The 18,504-nt window shown below is 43.6% G+C and overlaps 2 protein-coding genes and 2 long non-coding RNA genes across 12 annotated transcripts; 3 read left to right on the forward strand and 1 right to left on the reverse strand.

The window, feature by feature from the left end:
- The first annotated feature begins 6 nt into the window (after nt 1-6).
- Nucleotides 7-8,173, forward strand: LOC136198586 (uncharacterized). 9 transcript variants are annotated; one of them, XR_010672839.1, is made up of 9 exons: nt 7-783; nt 835-2,590; nt 5,048-5,116; nt 5,214-5,250; nt 5,309-5,344; nt 5,403-5,934; nt 5,982-6,098; nt 6,156-7,722; nt 7,786-8,173. It is a non-coding gene; the product is annotated as an uncharacterized lncRNA (long non-coding RNA). The 9 variants fall into 9 exon arrangements; XR_010672837.1 differs by having other exon boundaries at nt 835-2,449; nt 2,506-2,590; nt 5,982-7,722; XR_010672833.1 differs by having other exon boundaries at nt 835-1,103; nt 1,159-2,590; nt 5,982-7,722.
- Nucleotides 1,545-2,882, reverse strand: LOC136198607 (uncharacterized). The gene is made up of 4 exons (XR_010672841.1): nt 2,053-2,882; nt 1,913-1,994; nt 1,787-1,855; nt 1,545-1,727 (listed from the first exon to the last, which is right to left on the reverse strand). It is a non-coding gene; the product is annotated as an uncharacterized lncRNA (long non-coding RNA).
- Nucleotides 8,174-11,387: 3,214 nt separating the features above from the next.
- On the forward strand, nt 11,388-13,834 carry LOC136198530 (uncharacterized). The gene is made up of 6 exons (XM_065988508.1): nt 11,388-11,540; nt 11,588-12,728; nt 12,786-12,823; nt 12,880-12,912; nt 12,961-13,026; nt 13,084-13,834. Exons 1-6 carry the CDS (start codon nt 11,405-11,407, stop codon nt 13,377-13,379), a joined length of 1,710 nt encoding a protein of 569 aa, XP_065844580.1. The 5' UTR covers nt 11,388-11,404; the 3' UTR covers nt 13,380-13,834.
- Nucleotides 13,835-13,973: 139 nt separating this feature from the next.
- Nucleotides 13,974-18,470, forward strand: LOC136190488 (uncharacterized). Its single transcript, XM_065978662.1, has 11 exons — nt 13,974-14,161; nt 14,218-14,313; nt 14,575-14,991; nt 15,045-15,344; nt 15,398-16,009; nt 16,073-16,354; nt 16,406-17,660; nt 17,728-17,765; nt 17,823-17,852; nt 17,907-17,972; nt 18,034-18,470. Exons 1-11 carry the CDS (start codon nt 14,140-14,142, stop codon nt 18,333-18,335), a joined length of 3,420 nt encoding a protein of 1,139 aa, XP_065834734.1. The 5' UTR covers nt 13,974-14,139; the 3' UTR covers nt 18,336-18,470.
- The last annotated feature ends 34 nt before the right edge of the window (nt 18,471-18,504 follow it).

Below are 18,504 nucleotides of genomic sequence, written 5' to 3' on the forward strand. Positions count from 1 at the left end.
GGTGCTCGAGATCGAAGCGGACATCGTGAAAGACGATCCAGTACTTCCGAAGTTGGCTGGAAATGGAATTCTCGTCTCGTTGCCCCAGTTGCCGTTCACAGAGAACGATGACGTTTCCCTGGAACCAGCGCGGATTGACGTGAAGAGGAATGTTGGCACTGTTGGTGAAGTAGTTATAGGAAAAGCCTTGCGGGTTTGGGAGCACCGTTCCTTCAAGGATGACAGCGCTTTGGAGAGACAGCGCGTTGATCGCCAGTGGCAGAGTGAAGCAACCCATGACGCGAGTCTTGTTCGAACCTGAGAGGGGCGAGGTAACGAATGAGAACAAAAGCGTCTGCTTCTTCAGATGACCGCGAGGTGCAAAGGCAACATAGTCTGATGCGTTTAAGTCTGTCGCGTGTCTAGCGCGTAATCAAGTCACTTTTGAGAAGATAACAGTGAGCGGAGTCAGCAAGAGATTTCGTGCAATGAAGTTCCTCAACTGGAGAGAGTAGAGGATACACCCAATGCACTCGCGGTAAAGAGAGTTTTCCTTCTGTTTGAGGTTTTGTTGTAGCGCCGGTTTGTTAGGCATCTTGTGAGAGACGCCAGGGTTTGTTATTGTTGGAAGCTCATGCGGCGCTACTTAGGGTTACTAGTAGTCTTTGGTGAGTGGTTTCCCTATATATACCGGATAGGATATATACCGAGTACTATTTTTGTCATATGAGCTGCACGAATTTTTCTGCTTAATTGAGCAGCTGGCGGTGGTCGCTTGGCCTCTTTCATCTACCCCTGTCAGAGGTGAGTGAAAAGTAATAAATTGTGAATTGAATTGGTAAACAAAGGGTGCAGGAATTCATTCAGACACTCAGCACAAAGAAAGACAAAGTAGAGACACACGAAAGAGTCTTTGAATTACGTCACTCGCACGAAAAATCACTGTGATCCGTGTACCGTTTTGCTTTAGCGCACTTTGAAGGAGTGACAGCAGATAGTCGGATGATCTCCTCCTATGTCATTTAAGATGACCAATTCGTGCGTATCACCTGGTTTCACGGTGTAGGAATACGTCGAGAATAAGAAATTCGTTGTCTAAGAAGATTGAACTGAAATCGTGAAAGGCGAGCCAGGTCCTCCGAATCTAGGAGGAAAAGAAGCAACCTTTAGCTTTTGAAGGGTGCCGTTCACTATGCGACTAAGATATTTGAGCTTTTCCTTTTCCCCGCACCAGATGTTCATAATAAGAGGATGATCGGCACTATCCGCGATCAAAATGAAAAGAAATCCAGCCGAATTCGACGTAAACGTTCCGCTGAGAATGACGGTGTTGTTCAGGGAGAGCGACGTCTGAATTATCATTGGCACAATGAGACAAGCCATGTCGTGGAGTATGCAGCCGCAGAAGAAAAAACGGGTCGGGAATGAGCAAGATCAAGATTGCGAGTTTTTCTTTTTATCTGTGCCCCGAGTCACCTGCTCAGTCAGCTGGTGCGTCACCCGTTTCGCGTTTTAATTAATTAAAGCCAGAGCGCGTCGGTGATGTGGGTTTTGCTGCTAATTTTTGTCTCGGTACCTGAGTACCGAGACATAGTTTTTGGTATGTAAAAATTTTGTTCGTTGCGTACCGGAAAAGTGGTCGGTGGTACGCTGTCGCGATTGCGTCCGTCAGGTGTCCGATACATTGTAGTTGTGCACCTGGGTATTTGTTAGGGTCCTTGTCTTTTAGTTTCGGAGAAATTTGGGTCCTTTCGTGAAACAGAATGTGACGTCACAGAGTTTGGAATGCTCGTTTGCATCTAATTACCAGGCTTCTTGATGTGGAGGGTGGATACGTTTCCGCCTTCCCAGAGAAGTTTGGAATGCTCGTTTGCATCTAATTACCGGGCTCCTGGTCATGTTTTAGGTACACCCGTTGTAACAATGCGTTTACCTTTCGGTTTTTTCAAGGACGTGCCGATGTGCGTTTGCGGCGTTCGGTTTGTTGTTCCGGAGCTTGGGCAAAGTGATGAAAACTGACATAAGAAATATGTAAGGGATATGTGCCCGTGTCTGTGGGGCTTGGTTAGGTACTGATCGCTCTTCATTATTTAATTCTATGCGCGAGGAACCTGGGAGATGGCGTTGTGTCCGTCGCTGCAGCAGTTGAAGCGACGCTAAGGAGCTCAGCATTGTGACTCGCTGAAATGAGCGATGTGAATGAGATGCGTCTAGACGTGGTAGGGAGGCGTGACGGTATCAATTTTCCATTTCTCGTGGGAACGTGGTGAGTCGCCTAAATGCTCACCATGGTACCAGTCAAAATAAGCGAAGCGCCCTCTCTACCGTAGTCAAAATACCACGCGCCTCATTTGCCGCTCATTCAGAGTCAGCTAGTCACGCTTGCTGTACTGCTCATCATAGCTTCTGCTGCTGCAGAAATGAACGCGCCGGCATCGCCGCCCATGATAGAATTTTTGAGCAACCTGAAGTACCTAACCAAGCCCTCGACAGACACAAATATCTCTGCCATATACATTCTTTCAGTTGCCGCCACTTCGCCCATGCCCTAGGAAGAAACCCAATTCCGCAAACGATAAGCGCATATATCGGCACAGAAAAGAACTGAAAGGTATAGTTCCAAACTTCTGTGACATTTTCGAAAAAAGCGAGCCCTGCCCTAACAATCACCGAGGACACAACAACGCCATGCACGGCTTCCGGCTCCTAGCTGTCGCTCGCAACTGTTAGCCCGAGCGCAAAAGCTAGCGAAAGAGCTAGGGCAGTGCTAGCGACAGGTTGACAAACGGAGTTTAGTGGGGTCCCAGGACCCTGAAGGGATCGAGTCGATCAAGGGGAACGCTTAGCTTAGGTGTGAAAGTTGGAGGGCATGCGGCGACCACTGCTGGACCCGAATTTTTCCAGCATTTCGGTTTTTATCACCGGCGACGTCGATTTGTTTGTTTCGGCAGCAGTTCAGGCTAAACGCTAAGGAGAAGAGTAGTGTACCTGAGCTGTGAATGAGGTGCGGTAGGGAGGCGGTAGGGAGGCGTGGATAGACGGGTACGGTGAGGGGAGTGTTCTCAGTCTCACAGAAATGAGGCGGCGCGTGCCGTCTGCTTCTCGTAGACATTGTCCTCGCAGACGGCGATTACGATTACACCAGATCGGACGACCACTACCGCCGCCTAAACACTCACCACAGTACCAGTCTAAATCGTCAAGACGATTTTTTAAAATTGTCAAGGCAAAAATCTTCATGACGATTTCGATTTTTATTTATGACGATTTTTGCCTTAACAATTTTTAAAAATCGTTATGATTAAAAATCGTAATGACGATTTTTGCCTGGACGATTTTGAAAAATCGTCATGACGATTTTTACCTTGACAATTTTTAAAAACAGTCATGACGATTTTACCTTGACGATTTTTGCCTTGACGATTTTTAAAAATCGTCATGATTAAAAATCGTCTTGACAATTTTTGCCTTGACGATTTTTCCAAAATCGCCATGACGATTTTTACCTTGACGATTTTTGCCTTGACGATTTTTAAAAATTGTCATGACGATTTTTTCTTTGACGATTTTTTACGATTTTTGCCTTGACGATTTTTGCCTTGACGATTTTTACCTCTACGATTTTTAAAAATTGTTATGATGATTTTTTCTTTGACGATTTTTGCCTTGGCGATTTTTGCCTTGACGATTTTTCCTTAATGATTTTTAATTTAAAAATCGTCATGACAATTTTTAAAAATCGTCAAGGCAAAAATCGTCAGGTAAAAATCGTCATGACGATTTTTAAAAATCGTCATGACGTTTTCAAAAATCGTCAAAGAAAAAATCATCATCACAATTTTTAAAAATTGTCAAGGGAAAAATCGTCAAGGGAAAAATCGTCAGGACGATTTTTAGAAATTGTCAAGGCAAAAATCGTCATGACGATTTTTAATAATGACGATTTTTAAAAATCCTCAAGGCAAAAATCGTCAAGGTAAAAATCGTCATAACTGTTTTTAAAAATTGTCAAAATAAAAATCGTCATGACGATTTTTCGAAATCGTCTAGGCAAAAATCGTCATGACGATTTTTACCTCTACGATTTTTAAAAATTGTTATGATGATTTTTTCTTTGACGATTTTTGCCTTGGCGATTTTTGCCTTGACGATTTTTGCCTTGGCGATTTTTGCCTTGACGATTTTTCCTTAATGATTTTTAAAAATCGTCATGACAATTTTTAAAAATCGTCAAGGCAAAAATCGTCAAGGTAAAAATCGTCATGACGATTTTTAAAAATCGTTATGACGTTTTTAAAAATCGTCAAAGAAAAAATCATCATCACAATTTTTAAAAATTGTCAAGGGAAAAATCGTCAAGGGAAAAATCGTCAGGACGATTTTTAGAAATTGTCAAGGCAAAAATCGTCATGACGATTTTTAATAATGACGATTTTTAAAAATCCTCAAGGCAAAAATCGTCAAGGTAAAAATCGTCATGACTGTTTTTAAAAATTGTCAAGGTAAAAATCGTCATGACGATTTTTCGAAATCGTCTAGGCAAAAATCGTCATGACGATTTTTATCATGGCGATTTTTAAAAATCCTCAAGGCAAAAATCGTCAAGACGATTTTTAAAAATCGTCAAGGCAAAAATCGTCAAGGCAAAAATATTTCTGCTTACGCATGCGCACTGTAATTCTTTCAACACCACTTTTGCTCGCATCCATGAATTTTCGGGGTTTTCCGCCTGCTGCCTGTCTGCCAACCTTTTTATAACCCCGCCCTTCGGAAACAAACGGGTATCCCTTTGAGGGGGCCCACTAAAACTCCTGCGTAAAAACCCACAACATACGGTCTTGGGTTTGTAGCAGTAAAATAAAATGTAAAGGCGTGATCAATCTGTATGATTGAGGAAGAGAAGAATACTTGATCATCGATGATAATATTCATCATCATCACCATCAAGTACTGTACCCTTCTCTTTTTTTCCTTCACGTTGCACTCTGCTTTATATTTTACTGTTACACCTGCAATTTCATGCAAGACAAACCGAGACATTTTTCCAAACTAAAACTTGTTTTCCTAGTCATTACTGTATATCTGGGTGACTTCTCACCTCTCCAGACTCCGTCAGGCTGGCCCAACGCACAGAAAGGTGAGTGTAATCGTCTCTGCGTCCGTAGGTCTAGTTTTCTTCGTTCTAAATAACGAGGCTGATCGCGTTGTTTTAATTAATTAAAGTTGCGTATTAGGAAGTGAAGGGTTACCCCTCTATTCCTCACCGACAGCGTAAGTGAAGCGGGCTGCTCAGTAATTTGAATGCAAGAACCATTTATCTATTCACTAGCGCTCGACGGAAAAAAAGCAGCAGAAGCAAAAACAGGCAAGAGGTTCAATTGAGATCGCACCGCATTTGGCTAAGAAAACTTTACTTACTTAAGAACGGATGAATTTGGCTCAGAGCCTCGTACCTTGTTTCTCAGTGCACTTCAATACTTTCGGCACAGATGGCTTGATTGCCTGGAGAGTTGACATTAGCGACTTGAAATATCTTCAGTTCCTCTGCTCCCGCGTCATTGGGAAAGTGAGCGACGACCTGATCATTGATTGATACGGCGAAATCGGTGCTCGAGATCGAAGCGGACATCGTGAAAGACGAGCCAGGACTTCCGAAGTTGTCTGGAAATGGAATTCTCGTCTCGTTGCCCCATTTGCCGTTCACCATGTGATTGATAATGATTAGGTCTTCGTGTATATACGGAAAGCCCTTCCAGCGCGGATTGACGACAAGAGGAATTTCGGTATCGTTGGTCATGTAATAATAGGCAAAAGACTTCGGTTCTGACTGCACCGTTCCGCGGAGGATGACAGCGCTTTGCAGAGATAGCACAGTGTTGATCGCCAGTGGCAGAGTGAAGCAACCCATGACGCGAATCTTCTTGGAGCTGAGAGGAGCAAGTTGAGCTGAGAAGGGTAACGAATGAACACAAGCCTCGAATTCTCGCTTATATCTCCACCAGGCAATTAACGGTGACCGCAAGGTGCAAGATTCTCTCCAGGTGAGCATGCAGCTGTGAGTCACCAGCAAGAAATTTTCATGCGGTGTGAAGTTTCTCTACTGGAGAGAGCATTCTGTGGTAGGTATTCGCAGCAAAGAGAGTTTCTCTATTTGTGAAGGTTTTGTCGGAGTGCAGTTCTGCTAGTCATCTTGTAAGAGGCGTCGCATCGCGTCGCGGCTAGGAGCGTTTTCGGTCTGCTAGACATATCCTACGGGTCAAGAAAGCATTATTGAGCAGCTGTGAGTCATCAGCAAGAAATTTTCATGCAGTGCGAGGTTTCTCTACCGGAGAGAGCATTCTATGGCAGGCATTCGTACGAAAGAGAGTTTCTCTAGTTGTGGAGGTTTTGTCCTAGCGCCGGTCTGCTAGTCATCTTGGCGTGCATGGTTAGGGGCGTTGTAAGTTGAGAGGAAAAAGAGGGTTACGGTTAGGGTTAGTCAGCTGGTGAAACGTTCACCCTCCGTCGAGCTAAGGGGATTTTAATCGCTATTTAGAGCACGAGGGCGGGGTCGTGGCCCGAGGCGAAGCGTATCCCACAAACATTAGTAGTTGTGTAATTAGCTTATGTAATGGGACGCGATTGCGAGCCCATCAGGAGCGCGAATTCAAACGCGATTTGCTACTTTTAACCCGGATGAGTGGTGTATACGCCGGAAGAGTGGTATACACAGGAAGAGTGGGATAACCGAGATACCACTCTAATGGGCGCTCCTGATTGGCTCGCAATCGCGTGCCATTATATAATTAACGTGAAGATCGTACTAGAATTTTCTCTGCTGTTACGATGCTCTAGGCACATCATTCACTCCATGCACGGTCCGTGAGTGGACCGTTGTGGACACACAAAGGAGGATCTTCCCACTGATGCATGTCGAACGACTGGGAGAAAGGCGTGCGTTCTCGTTGGCGATATACGGTTGAGAACTTTGCTTTGTTCCAGAATTAATAGAGACCTCGTCAGTCCTAGCGATTTAGAGGATGTGCACGCTTTACCTGTACGGAAGGTCCTGGCTCTCTTCTCGAGTTCTGTTCTGCACTCGAAAGGTGCCGCTACGCTCACCTGTCAAGCCATTTGCGCCACGGGATGGAGCGACCAAGTAAGAGTGGAAGACTCGATCACATCGCTCGGATGAGGAAGTTAATTCAGCGGCAAGTTGAAGATATCCATGCAATGTGGTGAAAGTGTCGATGTACAGTACTTTCTTCCTACGTACAAAGAAAACTTAGAAGCGATTAGAAATAGGGTTGAGTCTGCCTTGACAAAGTTTCTTTGTGGGCAAGGAGAGAACGAAGTTGGAGCTTATTCCAGTAAGTGTCAGTAAGTTCAGACGATGTCGATAATGAAGAACCTTACCCTGGAGGGCCATATCGAAGAGTGTTCTCCATAGGCATAGGCAAGAAAACGGCCGTGGATTTGGTATTTCCAAGAGGGAAAGAAGACACTTTCAGACACGCGTAGGAGAGGCTTTACTAAGACATCTGAACAGTTGCTGTGTCTTCCAGAGTGACCACAAAATACTGTTATCTTACTACGGATTTAGCTGCATTGTGAAGCTCGTACTACCAAGAGATACTGCTCTGCAACTCATGACCAAAGCACTGTTTACAAGCGATTTAGACTTTTTGGAGAGACTTGCATGCTAGATGGGACCCGTGAAGCTAAAGTTTGGAAATCTACCACCAATTGCTCATGGAATCTACAGTAAACTTCATGCAATACCGTCAATTGTAAAATTGATTTTATTTCTGTTTTTTTTGTGTGCAGGAGACATCTACAACAAAAACGTGTGTCCTGTCACTCTATTTGAATGACACAATTGGCACAATGAGACAATCCGTGTCGTGGAGTATATGCAGACGAGACGGATGGAATGGAGCAAGATCGCGAGGCTTTCTTTTCATCTGTGCCCGGAGTCACCTGCTCAGTCAGCTGGTGCGTCATCCGTTTCGCGTTTGGTGATGTGGGCAGGTTGGCCCAACGCACAGAAAGGTGAAAATTCACTTTGCATACATTCAAACACGCATTGTGCCTCTGCGTCCGTAGGTCTAGTTTTTTCCTTCTAAATAACGAGGCGGATCGCGTTGTTTTAATTTCCTTCATTTGAGCCGGATTGGTTTGCGGCTGATTACTCCTATCTTGTTTGTCAGCGAAACGTGATGAAAATAAGTTTTCACCTTCCAATAACTGTCGAGTTAGTTAGTGTATTTTTCGCCTAGCATGTCCCGGATTGTAAGTGGAATCACGCGTCTTTCTTCGCCTTTGCCATCCTTCGTGCAAGCTGAACAGCTACGCATTTTGACCCAGCAAACGTTTCGAGCCGACTTCACACTTGGCGAGAAGTAGGGACCCCCGAAACCCGCGTTCGCGATTGTTGGCGACGATCGAGCGATGCGTAAGCAAATAGACGTATCACGGACTGACGATGACATCGGATTAAATCTTCAGGGTCTTGCATAGAGCCGCGGGTTGCAAGCTAATTTGACAACGGCAAGAACCATTCACTCGCACTCGACGAAAAAAAAACAACACAGCAGAAAAAAAACAGACAGCAGACATGAAAGAGGTCCAATTGAGGTCGCGGTTTTTACAGCGGAGCCAATGGTCAAGGCATACGAGAGCGTCGCATTGAGAATTGGCATCGGTAATTTTTTTCATTTTTGCAATACTGTACAGTACTCCGAGTCGGTGACTCCGAGTCCGGAACAGGTGCGCCATACATAATCCGATTCTAATAACTGGTATGCATGTGCCAATTTTTGCTCTTGGTGTTCAGCTACCTGCACCCCTAGCTGAGTTCCTTACAAAATACTCATAGGGATTGTGGCCTGGGGACTCGGAATTTACGTGTACCTCCAAGGCCTTTTAGAACTTAATCGGTGAGTCGCTGGTAGTCAACCAAACAACTGTAATTCAATCTAATGTCAGCTGCAGAAAAGGCGGAAGAATTTAGAAATACCATCTTCATTCCGTTGCTCGTTGCTATCATTACGGTCCCGAATTAGAACCTCACTCGCTTTGTTTCTTTCGTTTCTTCCTCTACAAAAAGGCAGAAATCCCGCCGAAGCAGTAGCTTGTTGTCTCGTAGAGACTTCAAGCCTTTCCTGGAGCACAACTCTAAGAGTATCACTAGCTCTCATCATGAGCTATGGCGAGGGACGTGAGGGTTGATATTTCCGATCAGACATGCCTCCAAAGATTCTCCCGACGCGTTTCGCTCACCCAAAGGCTGGGGCTGCGCGTTCTAACAATAGGCAAATTTGCACACAAATTGACCTGTCACGTGTTGAAGTCACCGTGTGTGTCCGTGACGACACACCAGAACGTCTCCGCCGAATCAGCTCACGGTTTTTACAGCGGGGCCAATGGTCAAGGCATACGAGAGCGCTGCATTGAGAACTGGCATCTGTCATTTTTTGATTTTCGCAATACTACTCCGAGTCGGTGACTCCGAGTCCGGAACAGGTGCGCCATACATAAACCGATTCTAATAACTGGTATGCATGTGCCAATTTTTGCTCTTGGTGTGCAGCTACCTGCACCCCTAGCTGAGTTCCTTACAAAATACTCATAGGGATTATGGCCTGGGGACTCGGAATTTACGTGTACGTCCAAGGCCTTTTAGAACTTAATTCGCTCTACTTACGGTCGGAAAATCCGTGCCACTAAGTTGTAAAGTGTAAACGTGGCTCCTTTACGCTGCCCCAAGAGTGCTTTGATACTCTTGAAACTCGATCACCCCACTTTCACTTAACACTTGGACTACGGGGGAGGGGGAGGGACACATTCGCGCGTAAACTAACAGAAACCGTCTCTTTTCAGGTGCTGCTTCTGCTTCTCCTCGTGTTGGCGCACAACTGACGACCTATTTCAATATTTCTCGTCCCCAAAAGTACCTTGTTTATGGCGAAAAGACAAGCAAGGACTTCTTCCGTTGTGGAGGCGGGTACAGTCGTAGTAGCGTGATCAAAGGCCTTCGAGTGGATCTGTTGTTTTACAAGTCAAACAGCAGTGCTCCATACGTGTCACAGGTTGAATGCACACCTACAATGCCACCGCGGGGTCAATTTGTAGCTGTCAGCTCTGCTTACTGCGCACTTGGGATCGACTCTGTGTCCTTCAAAGATTCCGGCCTTTATCAATGCCAGGTTGTGTCTAACCAAACTTCAGTACTGTACCAGATAAAACTGCAAGTTTATGGTGGGTCCATTCAGACAGTGAACATCTAACTGCGCAATGCTAGCTAGTTGCCTCTTTTTGTGTGCATAGACCAATTCATTCTAAAGACCGCGGAGCAAAATCCGAGAGTTGTCGTTGTTAAGAAAACTGAACGAGTTGTTTTGAAGTGTCGCATTAATCAACAGAAGGGCATTGGGGATTTGGTCATACGTTGGAAGCGTTCTGGTCGCTTTGTACAGACAGAAAGCGCGAATAGAGGGGGCAGTACGTTTGACTTTGTGCTAGAATCAGCAAGTCTAAACGACAGTGGAGTTTACCAGTGCTTAGTCGTTTCTAGAATTAACGACGGAGTCATTGACTCCGGCAACGAAATTCAACTGTACATAGACAGTACGGTTTGCAAATACAGCGTCTTTATGATAATATGATTATGATTATCGGCATTTAGATCTTCCGACAATGAACTTCGTCTCGTCACCAAATGAAGTTACAAAAGGCGAAGTAATCATTCCCTACCATGGGAATGACAAGTTGAAGTGCGAGGCCGTAGCATATCCTCCTCCTAGAATTACTTTATTTTATGACAACAAGAATTTACACGCAAAGCAGACAAATGATACCGTGACGAAGGAAATTCGTTGGGCCACTAATCGCGTCGACGGTCGGTATTGCTGCATGGCGTCAAATGGAGAGTGGAATGCCTCTCAGTGCTTAAGAGTTTCAGTCAAGGCTAATAGTAGTAAGCTACAGGCACAAACGTACAGCAGATCACCAAAAATTTTGTTTGCATAGTCAACACCGGTTTTTTTGCTGAATTCGGATCTATTTTTATACTATGTATCATCGCAATCTTTCTTGTGGCTTTAATACATCGACGCTGGAATTGTCACAATTACGATGAAAATGATGAACGTTGCCCTTTGTTATCACAAAGCATACACCCACCAAGCGTATTTAATAGCATTCAGTCCGCAGTGGTATATCCAAGTACAGGTAATATTTAAACAGCTTTATTCAAGTTGAGAAAAATAACCTAATACATCTAGAAGAGCAAATCAAATTTGTTTCTACTTTGATTTCATCTGACTGGACTGTCATAAAGAATTTTTGCCGCGTAATTGAACCACCTTTTCAAGGTGGAGAGAGGTTTCATGACTCTATTGAAAACGAGAGAGCTATAAGATATCACAACGACTCCTACTGGGCGATGTTTTACTTAAAACGGTGGATTCAAGAGAATCCTAAAGCGAATTTTCTCTTTGCCGTTTACGATGCCCTGATACATGGTCTCGAAGATATTAAACTTGCTGCAAGACTGTCTAGACGCTATCCCCTTTTGCATGGTAAGATTTCAGTTATTTTCGCTGGTATATTATAGAATTACATTTAGGTGTCGAATCGGACACTTTAGCAGATATGAATCTCGACGGAAATGATGTTGACTGCATAGGTTCAGTATCACAGAGCTGGGACGAAGTCGTCATCGGCGAACCAACGGACTCAGCTCAATACATTTCAATAGAAGAGTCTACTAAACTGGTAAGCCTCTGCATAAATGAGCAGAAAGTGACTTGCATCAGGAAAGACACCGTTTCGCGCCGAATTGGAATGGAAGGAGGTAGCTTGGCGTTGTCATCGTGCGGTGTTTTGCTAATGATACCCCAAGAAGCAGTAAGGGGGTGGCTGGATGTTACACTATCTTTATTTATTTCGGACACTCCAGTGAACATATTTGGTAAACCTGTCTTCGTCAGTCTTACTGAAATTTTGCCTCACGAGACACGCTTTTCAAAGGAAGTAATACTTAGACACAAGCTGACGCATCATACAAGACCTGATGCAAATTGCATCGAAACTCGGTTCAATTTGTTTTATGGTAACGGAATAGATCCACTGGAAACTTACGATTTTATGGGAAGTCTCGAATCAGCGTGTCGTCTATCTTCTTACAAAGATATGCAACTTAGCTTGTGGAATGACAGTTTGCAGCTGTCGGCCTTTTCCTTCTGTCGTATTTGTGGCGCGATACAATTTGGTACATTCACGATTATGATTTCCTTTTACGTCAGTTCAAAGAGTGCAAGCGAAAGAAAACGATGGGAGATTAGAGTTGCAATTTCATGTAGCTGCAAAGAGAATTTGGAAAACATTAAAATTAGGCAAAAAGGAATGGGTTACCACTTTGTCAACGAAAAATCTCTGTGCTGTTATAGTGATAATCTGGAGGGCCAGCAACTTGATATTGCAATTGATTCTGACGACGACTTCTCTTCCAAATTTACACAATATCCCGACTCAGTACAGTTTTGCGGCCGTGAGCTCTTTCATGTTGTGCAAGGTGACACTTTTCAGTATCCCCTGACAGAAGATTGCACCATCAAGTGTTCAGACGACGACTTGTCTTGTTGCACAGACCCTCTGCTCTTTTCTTGCAAGTACACGGCGTTTTCTGAGCAGAAAACTCGTACGCAGCTACGTCGCGATAGTCAGATTGGAGTTCGGCTCAACGGAGAATCGTCATGTGACTACAGGTTAGCTGCGGTTTTATGTTCAGATTCCTTTCTGCTAATGACAGTATCAAATTGCAGAGACTCGACTATCTTTTCTTTGCCACAGAAGAGCTATGGTAAAACGTCACCAATTAACTTAATTGAGTCAATTAAAAACGCTTTTTCTCTAAAGTAGAGACTTCGAGCGAGATCGCGACTTCTATTGGTTTGTGAGAATGTTTTGAGGATGTACATGATTAGTTCTTCTTTGCAGCTTTAAAAGTTCGCGGTGGTGGTGATTCTGCCCCAGTGTCTCCTCACAGTGACGTTTCTAATTATGGTAATATGGAGTTAAAATTAAATTCTTGATCAGTCACTGCAAGGTATTTGTAAGCAGAATGGATGTTCATTGAACGACCGCCTTCAACAGAAGAACTGCTGGACGTATCTAAACGCCTTTCGAACGATTGGAAAAATATTGCAAGAAGGCTCGGTGAAGACGAACGTGCAATTGCGTCTGTCGAGAACGACGCAAAAGGTGCAAATGAACGACCGTACCAAATGCTACAGAAATGGATAGAAAGGAAAAGTAAGTCAGCTACTGTTAGGCGTTTGTGTAAAGCTCTTATTGCGGAAGGCAAAACGCAAACGGCGACTGAAATTTTTTCGCCAGCTAAGATTTTGTATGTGTAATTTGTAAAATCGTGGTTTTCTAAGAGGCTGTAAGAATATTTTGAGTGGGAAATGAAACTGCCACGGATGATGCTTGCCAGACCGGTAAGACAGAGCATAAATGATGTCTCGCGTCTCCAATCAGCGTGTCGTCATTCTGCTTACAAAGATATGGAACTTAGAGATGGAACGAAGATCCATGTGATGTGGTGGAAGTACACACATCCGGATGTATTTCTTCCTACGTAAAAAGAAAACTTTCTCGTCTGAACGAGCGTGCCAAATCCTAAAGAGTTGGACCCAAAGTCAATACTGTTGGGTGTTCATGTGAAGTTCTAATGAGAGAAACGGATATAGCGCTTGAAATTTTTCAATCAAACGCTCCGCTAGAATCATCTGTGTAATTCTTTGTCGTTTTTTATGAACTGTACATAATGAAATTATGCTGAAAGTAAATGTTGAGGAAAGATGCAACTGTTGGGTGCTCAAGTTATGAGAAACAACAGGGCGGACGTAGCGCAAAATTATCCTCAAAGAATACTACTATAGTAGTTTTTAATTCTTAATTAATAAAAGTAATAATTAATTTCGCTCAAGCATTGGTTGTCCCGGATTAGAGGTGGAATTCTTCGCCTCTGTCGTCCTTCGTGCAGGCTGAGCAGCTACTCATTTTGACTAAGCAACCCCCAAGCAGATCCAGCAAACGTTTCGAGCCGACATCGCACTTTGCGAGGAGTAGGGACCCCGAAACCTTCTCTTCCGAGTTGCTTTCTCAAGTCGGATGGAAAGGCGACGAGCAATGCGTAAGCAAATAGACGTATCACAGGCTGACGACGACATCAGATTTTTTCTTGTGCAGAGCCAATGGTCAAAGCATACGAAAGTGACGTCGTTGTCTCCGTCTTGAGATCTTGTGGCATCTTCCATATTTTAATACTATTACTGTCATCAATCGGTGAGACAGCTGGATTGCGCGCGTCATCTTGCCGTAGACCAGTCACTTCTGCAGCATTTACCCAATGGGCCATATCTATGATTTACCTGCACTAATGTGTGACCATAGATAATATGGTGTGACTACTGAATCTGGTCATCTTTTGGGGATGATAACTCAGTAGAGCCTTTTTAGTCAATATCTTTGAAACCAACTCCGGCCTAATGCTTCGGGCTACGGGGAAGAGACACGCGTTCACTAACTGACGCCGTTCTCTTTTAGGTGCTGCTTCTGCTTCTCCGCGTGTCAGCGCACAACTTAGTGTCTACATCAACATTTCCCGTCCCCAAAAGTACCTCGTTCTGGGAGAAACGACGAGCAAAGACTTTCTCCGTTGCGGAGGCGGGTACAGCAGTAATACGACGAAGGGCCTTCGAGTGGATCTGTTCTTTTACAAGTCTGAGCATTGCTCAAACATCACAATAGCTTCAAACACGAGTGCTAGACACGTGTCACGGGTTGAATGCATACCCCCAATGCCACTGAGCAAAGATCTTGTACCTGTCAACTCCGCTTACTGCACTCTTCAAATCGTCTCTGCGTCCGTCAAAGACTCCGGCCTTTATGTGTGTCAAGTACGGGGAGACACTTCCATTTCTGCGGCGAAGGAAACGAAAGTGATAAGTCTGCTAGTTTACGGTGAGTTTATTCAGGTAACTTAGTTTTCGCCCTATAGTTGAGGCTTTGTGTAGAACGATTTATTATAAATACTTTGGAGCATAACCCCCAAATTGTCATTGTTAAGGAAACTGACCGCGTTGTTTTGAAGTGTCTCATTAGTCAACAGGAAAACCTCGAGGGTTTGTCCGTATGTTGGCGGCGTTTTGGTTTGGTTATACGGAAAGAATACGCAAATAAAGTGGGCGGTACGTTTGACTTTGTGCTAGAATCGGCAAGTCGAAACGATGCTGGAGTTTACCAGTGCGTTGTCTCTTCTCAAACCGGTAATACGGTTATTGACTTCGGCAGCGAGATTTCACTGTACATAGACTGTATGGTTTGTAAATATAGCGTCTTTTATGAGAACATGATTATCCACGTTTAGATGTTCCGATGATGAATTTTGTCTCACGCCCTTATAAAGCTGTAAAAGGCAAAGTAACCATTCGGCGGCGCTGGATAACGATCAATTTGAAGTGTGAGGTTGACGTATACCCACCTCCTGCAATTACTATATTTCATGATAATGAGAATTTACACTTGAAGCAGACAAATAATAGCTTCGTTTCTGTCACTATTTCTGACAGCGGTCTATATTGCTGCAGAGCGTCAAATCCGTTTTGGAGTTTTTCTAAGTGCTTCACCTTAGTAGTTAAAACGCGAGTTAGAACAAAGCATGCAACACCCAGCGTAGTTTATGACGTTGACTCATCAATTAATAGTAACTCATCAATTAATAATAGTGGCTCATCAACGACGCCAAGGTACGCAGGAGCTAAACCGCTTGGTTTAATATCAGAAATAGCCATTTCGGCGATATCTGTGCTGCTTTGTTTAGCAATCCCTCTATTACTTTTTTTTTTCGCCATATGGCTTACACAACCATCAAAAAAAATCGACAAGTTACCGTTATCCACCATACGTGTCGAGGAAAGTACGCGGCCCATACGAAGTGCAAAAGCATTAGAAGAAGCGGATCAATTACTGCTACCTATGGGTGATAAATAAATAATAAATAAATAAGTAAATCGACAAATTAAAATTAACCTTGTGCCTCTAGAGGAGGAAATTGAATTTGTTTCCACGCTGTTATCTGACTGGAAAATTTTGAGGGATTTTTGTCGTGTAATTATGCCACCCTTTAGGAAAGGGGAGTCTTTCATTGAGGACGTTGTCAAAAAGAGAGACAAGACTAATCTAACGACATCTTGTTTAAAGATTTGGATCGAAGAAAATCCAGAAAGAAGTTTTCTCTGTGCCGTTTACAATGCTCTTGAGATAGGCCTGGACAACAAAGAACTCGCTAGAAAACTCTATCAACGCTTTCCACGTTTAAGAAAAAGTACAATCATTGGTATTATCGCTTGTATGCTAAAAATTAATTTACGTTTAGGTTTGGAATTGAAGACTTTGGCGAAATGCGCGCACCTTGTTCACAAAATAGACAATAGAACAAAAGAAATTGAGAAGAGCTCTGATGAACTGTTAGGAGACGCTACAAAAAAATTAGGATCAGCTTTGCCATTGTACTTAACCAAGAGCGACGACAAAGACAGTGAGCTCAGTTGGCACGCAGCGGACTCAGCTTGCATATCTAGTAAAGAATCTTATCAGCGCATTCTGTCCCAGGCTCCAGTAGAACAGTTTTCTGAACGGGTGGTCCTGTACGTGAATGAGCACAGGGTGACTTGCATCAAGATGGGCACCGTTTCGCGCCGAATAGGCGTGGAAGGAGGCAGCTTGTCACTGTCGTTGCATGGCGTTTCGCTCATAATACCACCAGGAGCAATAGAATCGGCAACGCAGTGGTTGGACGTTACACTTTCTCTGTTTATATCGGACACTCCAATATACGTAGGTGATCAACCTGCTTACGTTGGTCTTACTGAGCTCTTGCCTCACAAGACACAATTTTTAAAACGAGTGACACTTCGACACGAGCTCACGCATCATAGGAAACTTGATCCTGACTGCATTGAAACTCAGTTTCATTTGTTTTATGGCAAAGGTGTAGATCCACTGGAAACTTACGATTTTATGGGAAGTCTTGAATCAACGCATCGTCAAGCTACTTACAAACACATGGAACTTGGCTTGTGGAATGATAGTTTACAGCTGTCCGCCCTTTCTTTCTGTCTTGTTTGCAGCGTCATAACATCTGGAACATTTCACATTATTATTTCCTTTTTTGTTTGTTTGAAAAGCGCAAGCCGAAGAAGACGAGATGTAACAGTTGCAATTTCGTGTAAATGTCAAGAGAATTTGGAAGACATTAGAAAGAGACAGAAAAAAAGAGGATATCACTTCATCGGTGAAAAGCCTCTTTGCTGTTATAGTCAAAGTCTGAATCGTCAGCAACTTGAAATTGCTCTAAACCGCGAAGAGGACTTTACTTCCAAATTTACCCAAAGTCCAATAATGCAATTTCGCGGACATGAACTGTACCATGTTGTGCAAGGTGATACCTATTTTTATTTAACAAGAGACTGCATAATCAGGTCTTCGGAGTTGTGTGACTGGGCAGAGCCAGTGACGTTTTCTTGCAAACACACAGTCTCGTCGTCTGGACAGGATTCTGAGTTGCTAAATCCCGGTGATCAAATTTCAGTTTGGCTCGATGGTGAATCCTCGAATGGCTCTGATACCAGGTCAGCTATATACATGTGCATTCTCCGGGCTTGCTAATTGTGATACTATTGCGCTTCATTATCATAGAAGCAGAGATTCCGATTTTCTGCCACTGAAAAGCTTCGGTACTATACTGTGACTAGTTAGCGGTTTTCGTCGGTTTATAAGTGTTTTTTTCTTAGAGCGTTTGGGCGAGAACACGACTCCTATTGGTTTGTTAGAACATTTGAAGATAGATGATTGTTTTACAGGGTTCTTCTTTGCAGTTTTAGAAGTTCGTGGCGGTGGGGATTCTGGCTCAGTGTCTCCTTTCACTGACGGTTTGCAAAACGGTAAGTTAAAATTTAATTTAATTAATCGCTGCAAGGAGATATTTTCAAATACGGTATTTAGAATCAAGGTGCATTGAACGACAGCCATTAGGAAAAGAGCTACTAGACGTATCTAAACGCCTCTTAAACGATCAGTGGAAATATGTCGCGAGGAGGCTCAGTGTCGACGATGAGGTAATAGAGCGCATTAAAAATGACGAAAAAAGTGTGACTGAACAAGCGTATCAAATGCTGACGAGTTGGATCCAAAGTCAATATGACGCAGCTACTGTTGGGCGTTTATGTGAAGCTCTAGTGAGAGAAAACAGGACCGACATAGCGCGTGAAGTATTTCACCTTCAAGAATTTGTATCTTATGTGTGATTTTTGTCTGTCATCAATGCATGCAGAGAATATGACATTGCCTTGATTGGCAGGTGATGCGCTTAGTAGACTACAGTACAGTAGTACATCTACACTGTACGTACAAGGTTTGGATAAATAGACTTATATACTATTGCTGGTAGTCTACCAGCAATATCAGCACGGATTG

Source organism: Oscarella lobularis, chromosome 1, assembly GCF_947507565.1.
Source record: "Oscarella lobularis chromosome 1, ooOscLobu1.1, whole genome shotgun sequence".
NCBI classification, from domain to species: domain Eukaryota; kingdom Metazoa; phylum Porifera; class Homoscleromorpha; order Homosclerophorida; family Oscarellidae; genus Oscarella; species Oscarella lobularis.

What these genes read in the sequence shown, in the direction of transcription:
- LOC136198530 (XM_065988508.1), top strand. Translation starts at nt 11,405, where the DNA reads ATGTTTTACTTAAAACGGTGGATTCAAGAGAATCCTAAAGCGAATTTT. An exon ending in GAATCGTCATGTGACTACAG is followed by an intron (nt 12,729 to 12,785) that starts GTTAGCTGCGGT and finishes ATCAAATTGCAG; the next exon opens with AGACTCGACTATCTTTTCTT. An exon ending in TTTGCCACAGAAGAGCTATG is followed by an intron (nt 12,824 to 12,879) that starts GTAAAACGTCAC and finishes TTTTCTCTAAAG; the next exon opens with TAGAGACTTCGAGCGAGATC.
- LOC136190488 (XM_065978662.1), top strand. Translation starts at nt 14,140, where the DNA reads ATGGAAAGGCGACGAGCAATGC. An exon ending in CTTTCCACGTTTAAGAAAAA is followed by an intron (nt 16,355 to 16,405) that starts GTACAATCATTG and finishes ATTTACGTTTAG; the next exon opens with GTTTGGAATTGAAGACTTTG. An exon ending in CACTGACGGTTTGCAAAACG is followed by an intron (nt 17,973 to 18,033) that starts GTAAGTTAAAAT and finishes TACGGTATTTAG; the next exon opens with AATCAAGGTGCATTGAACGA.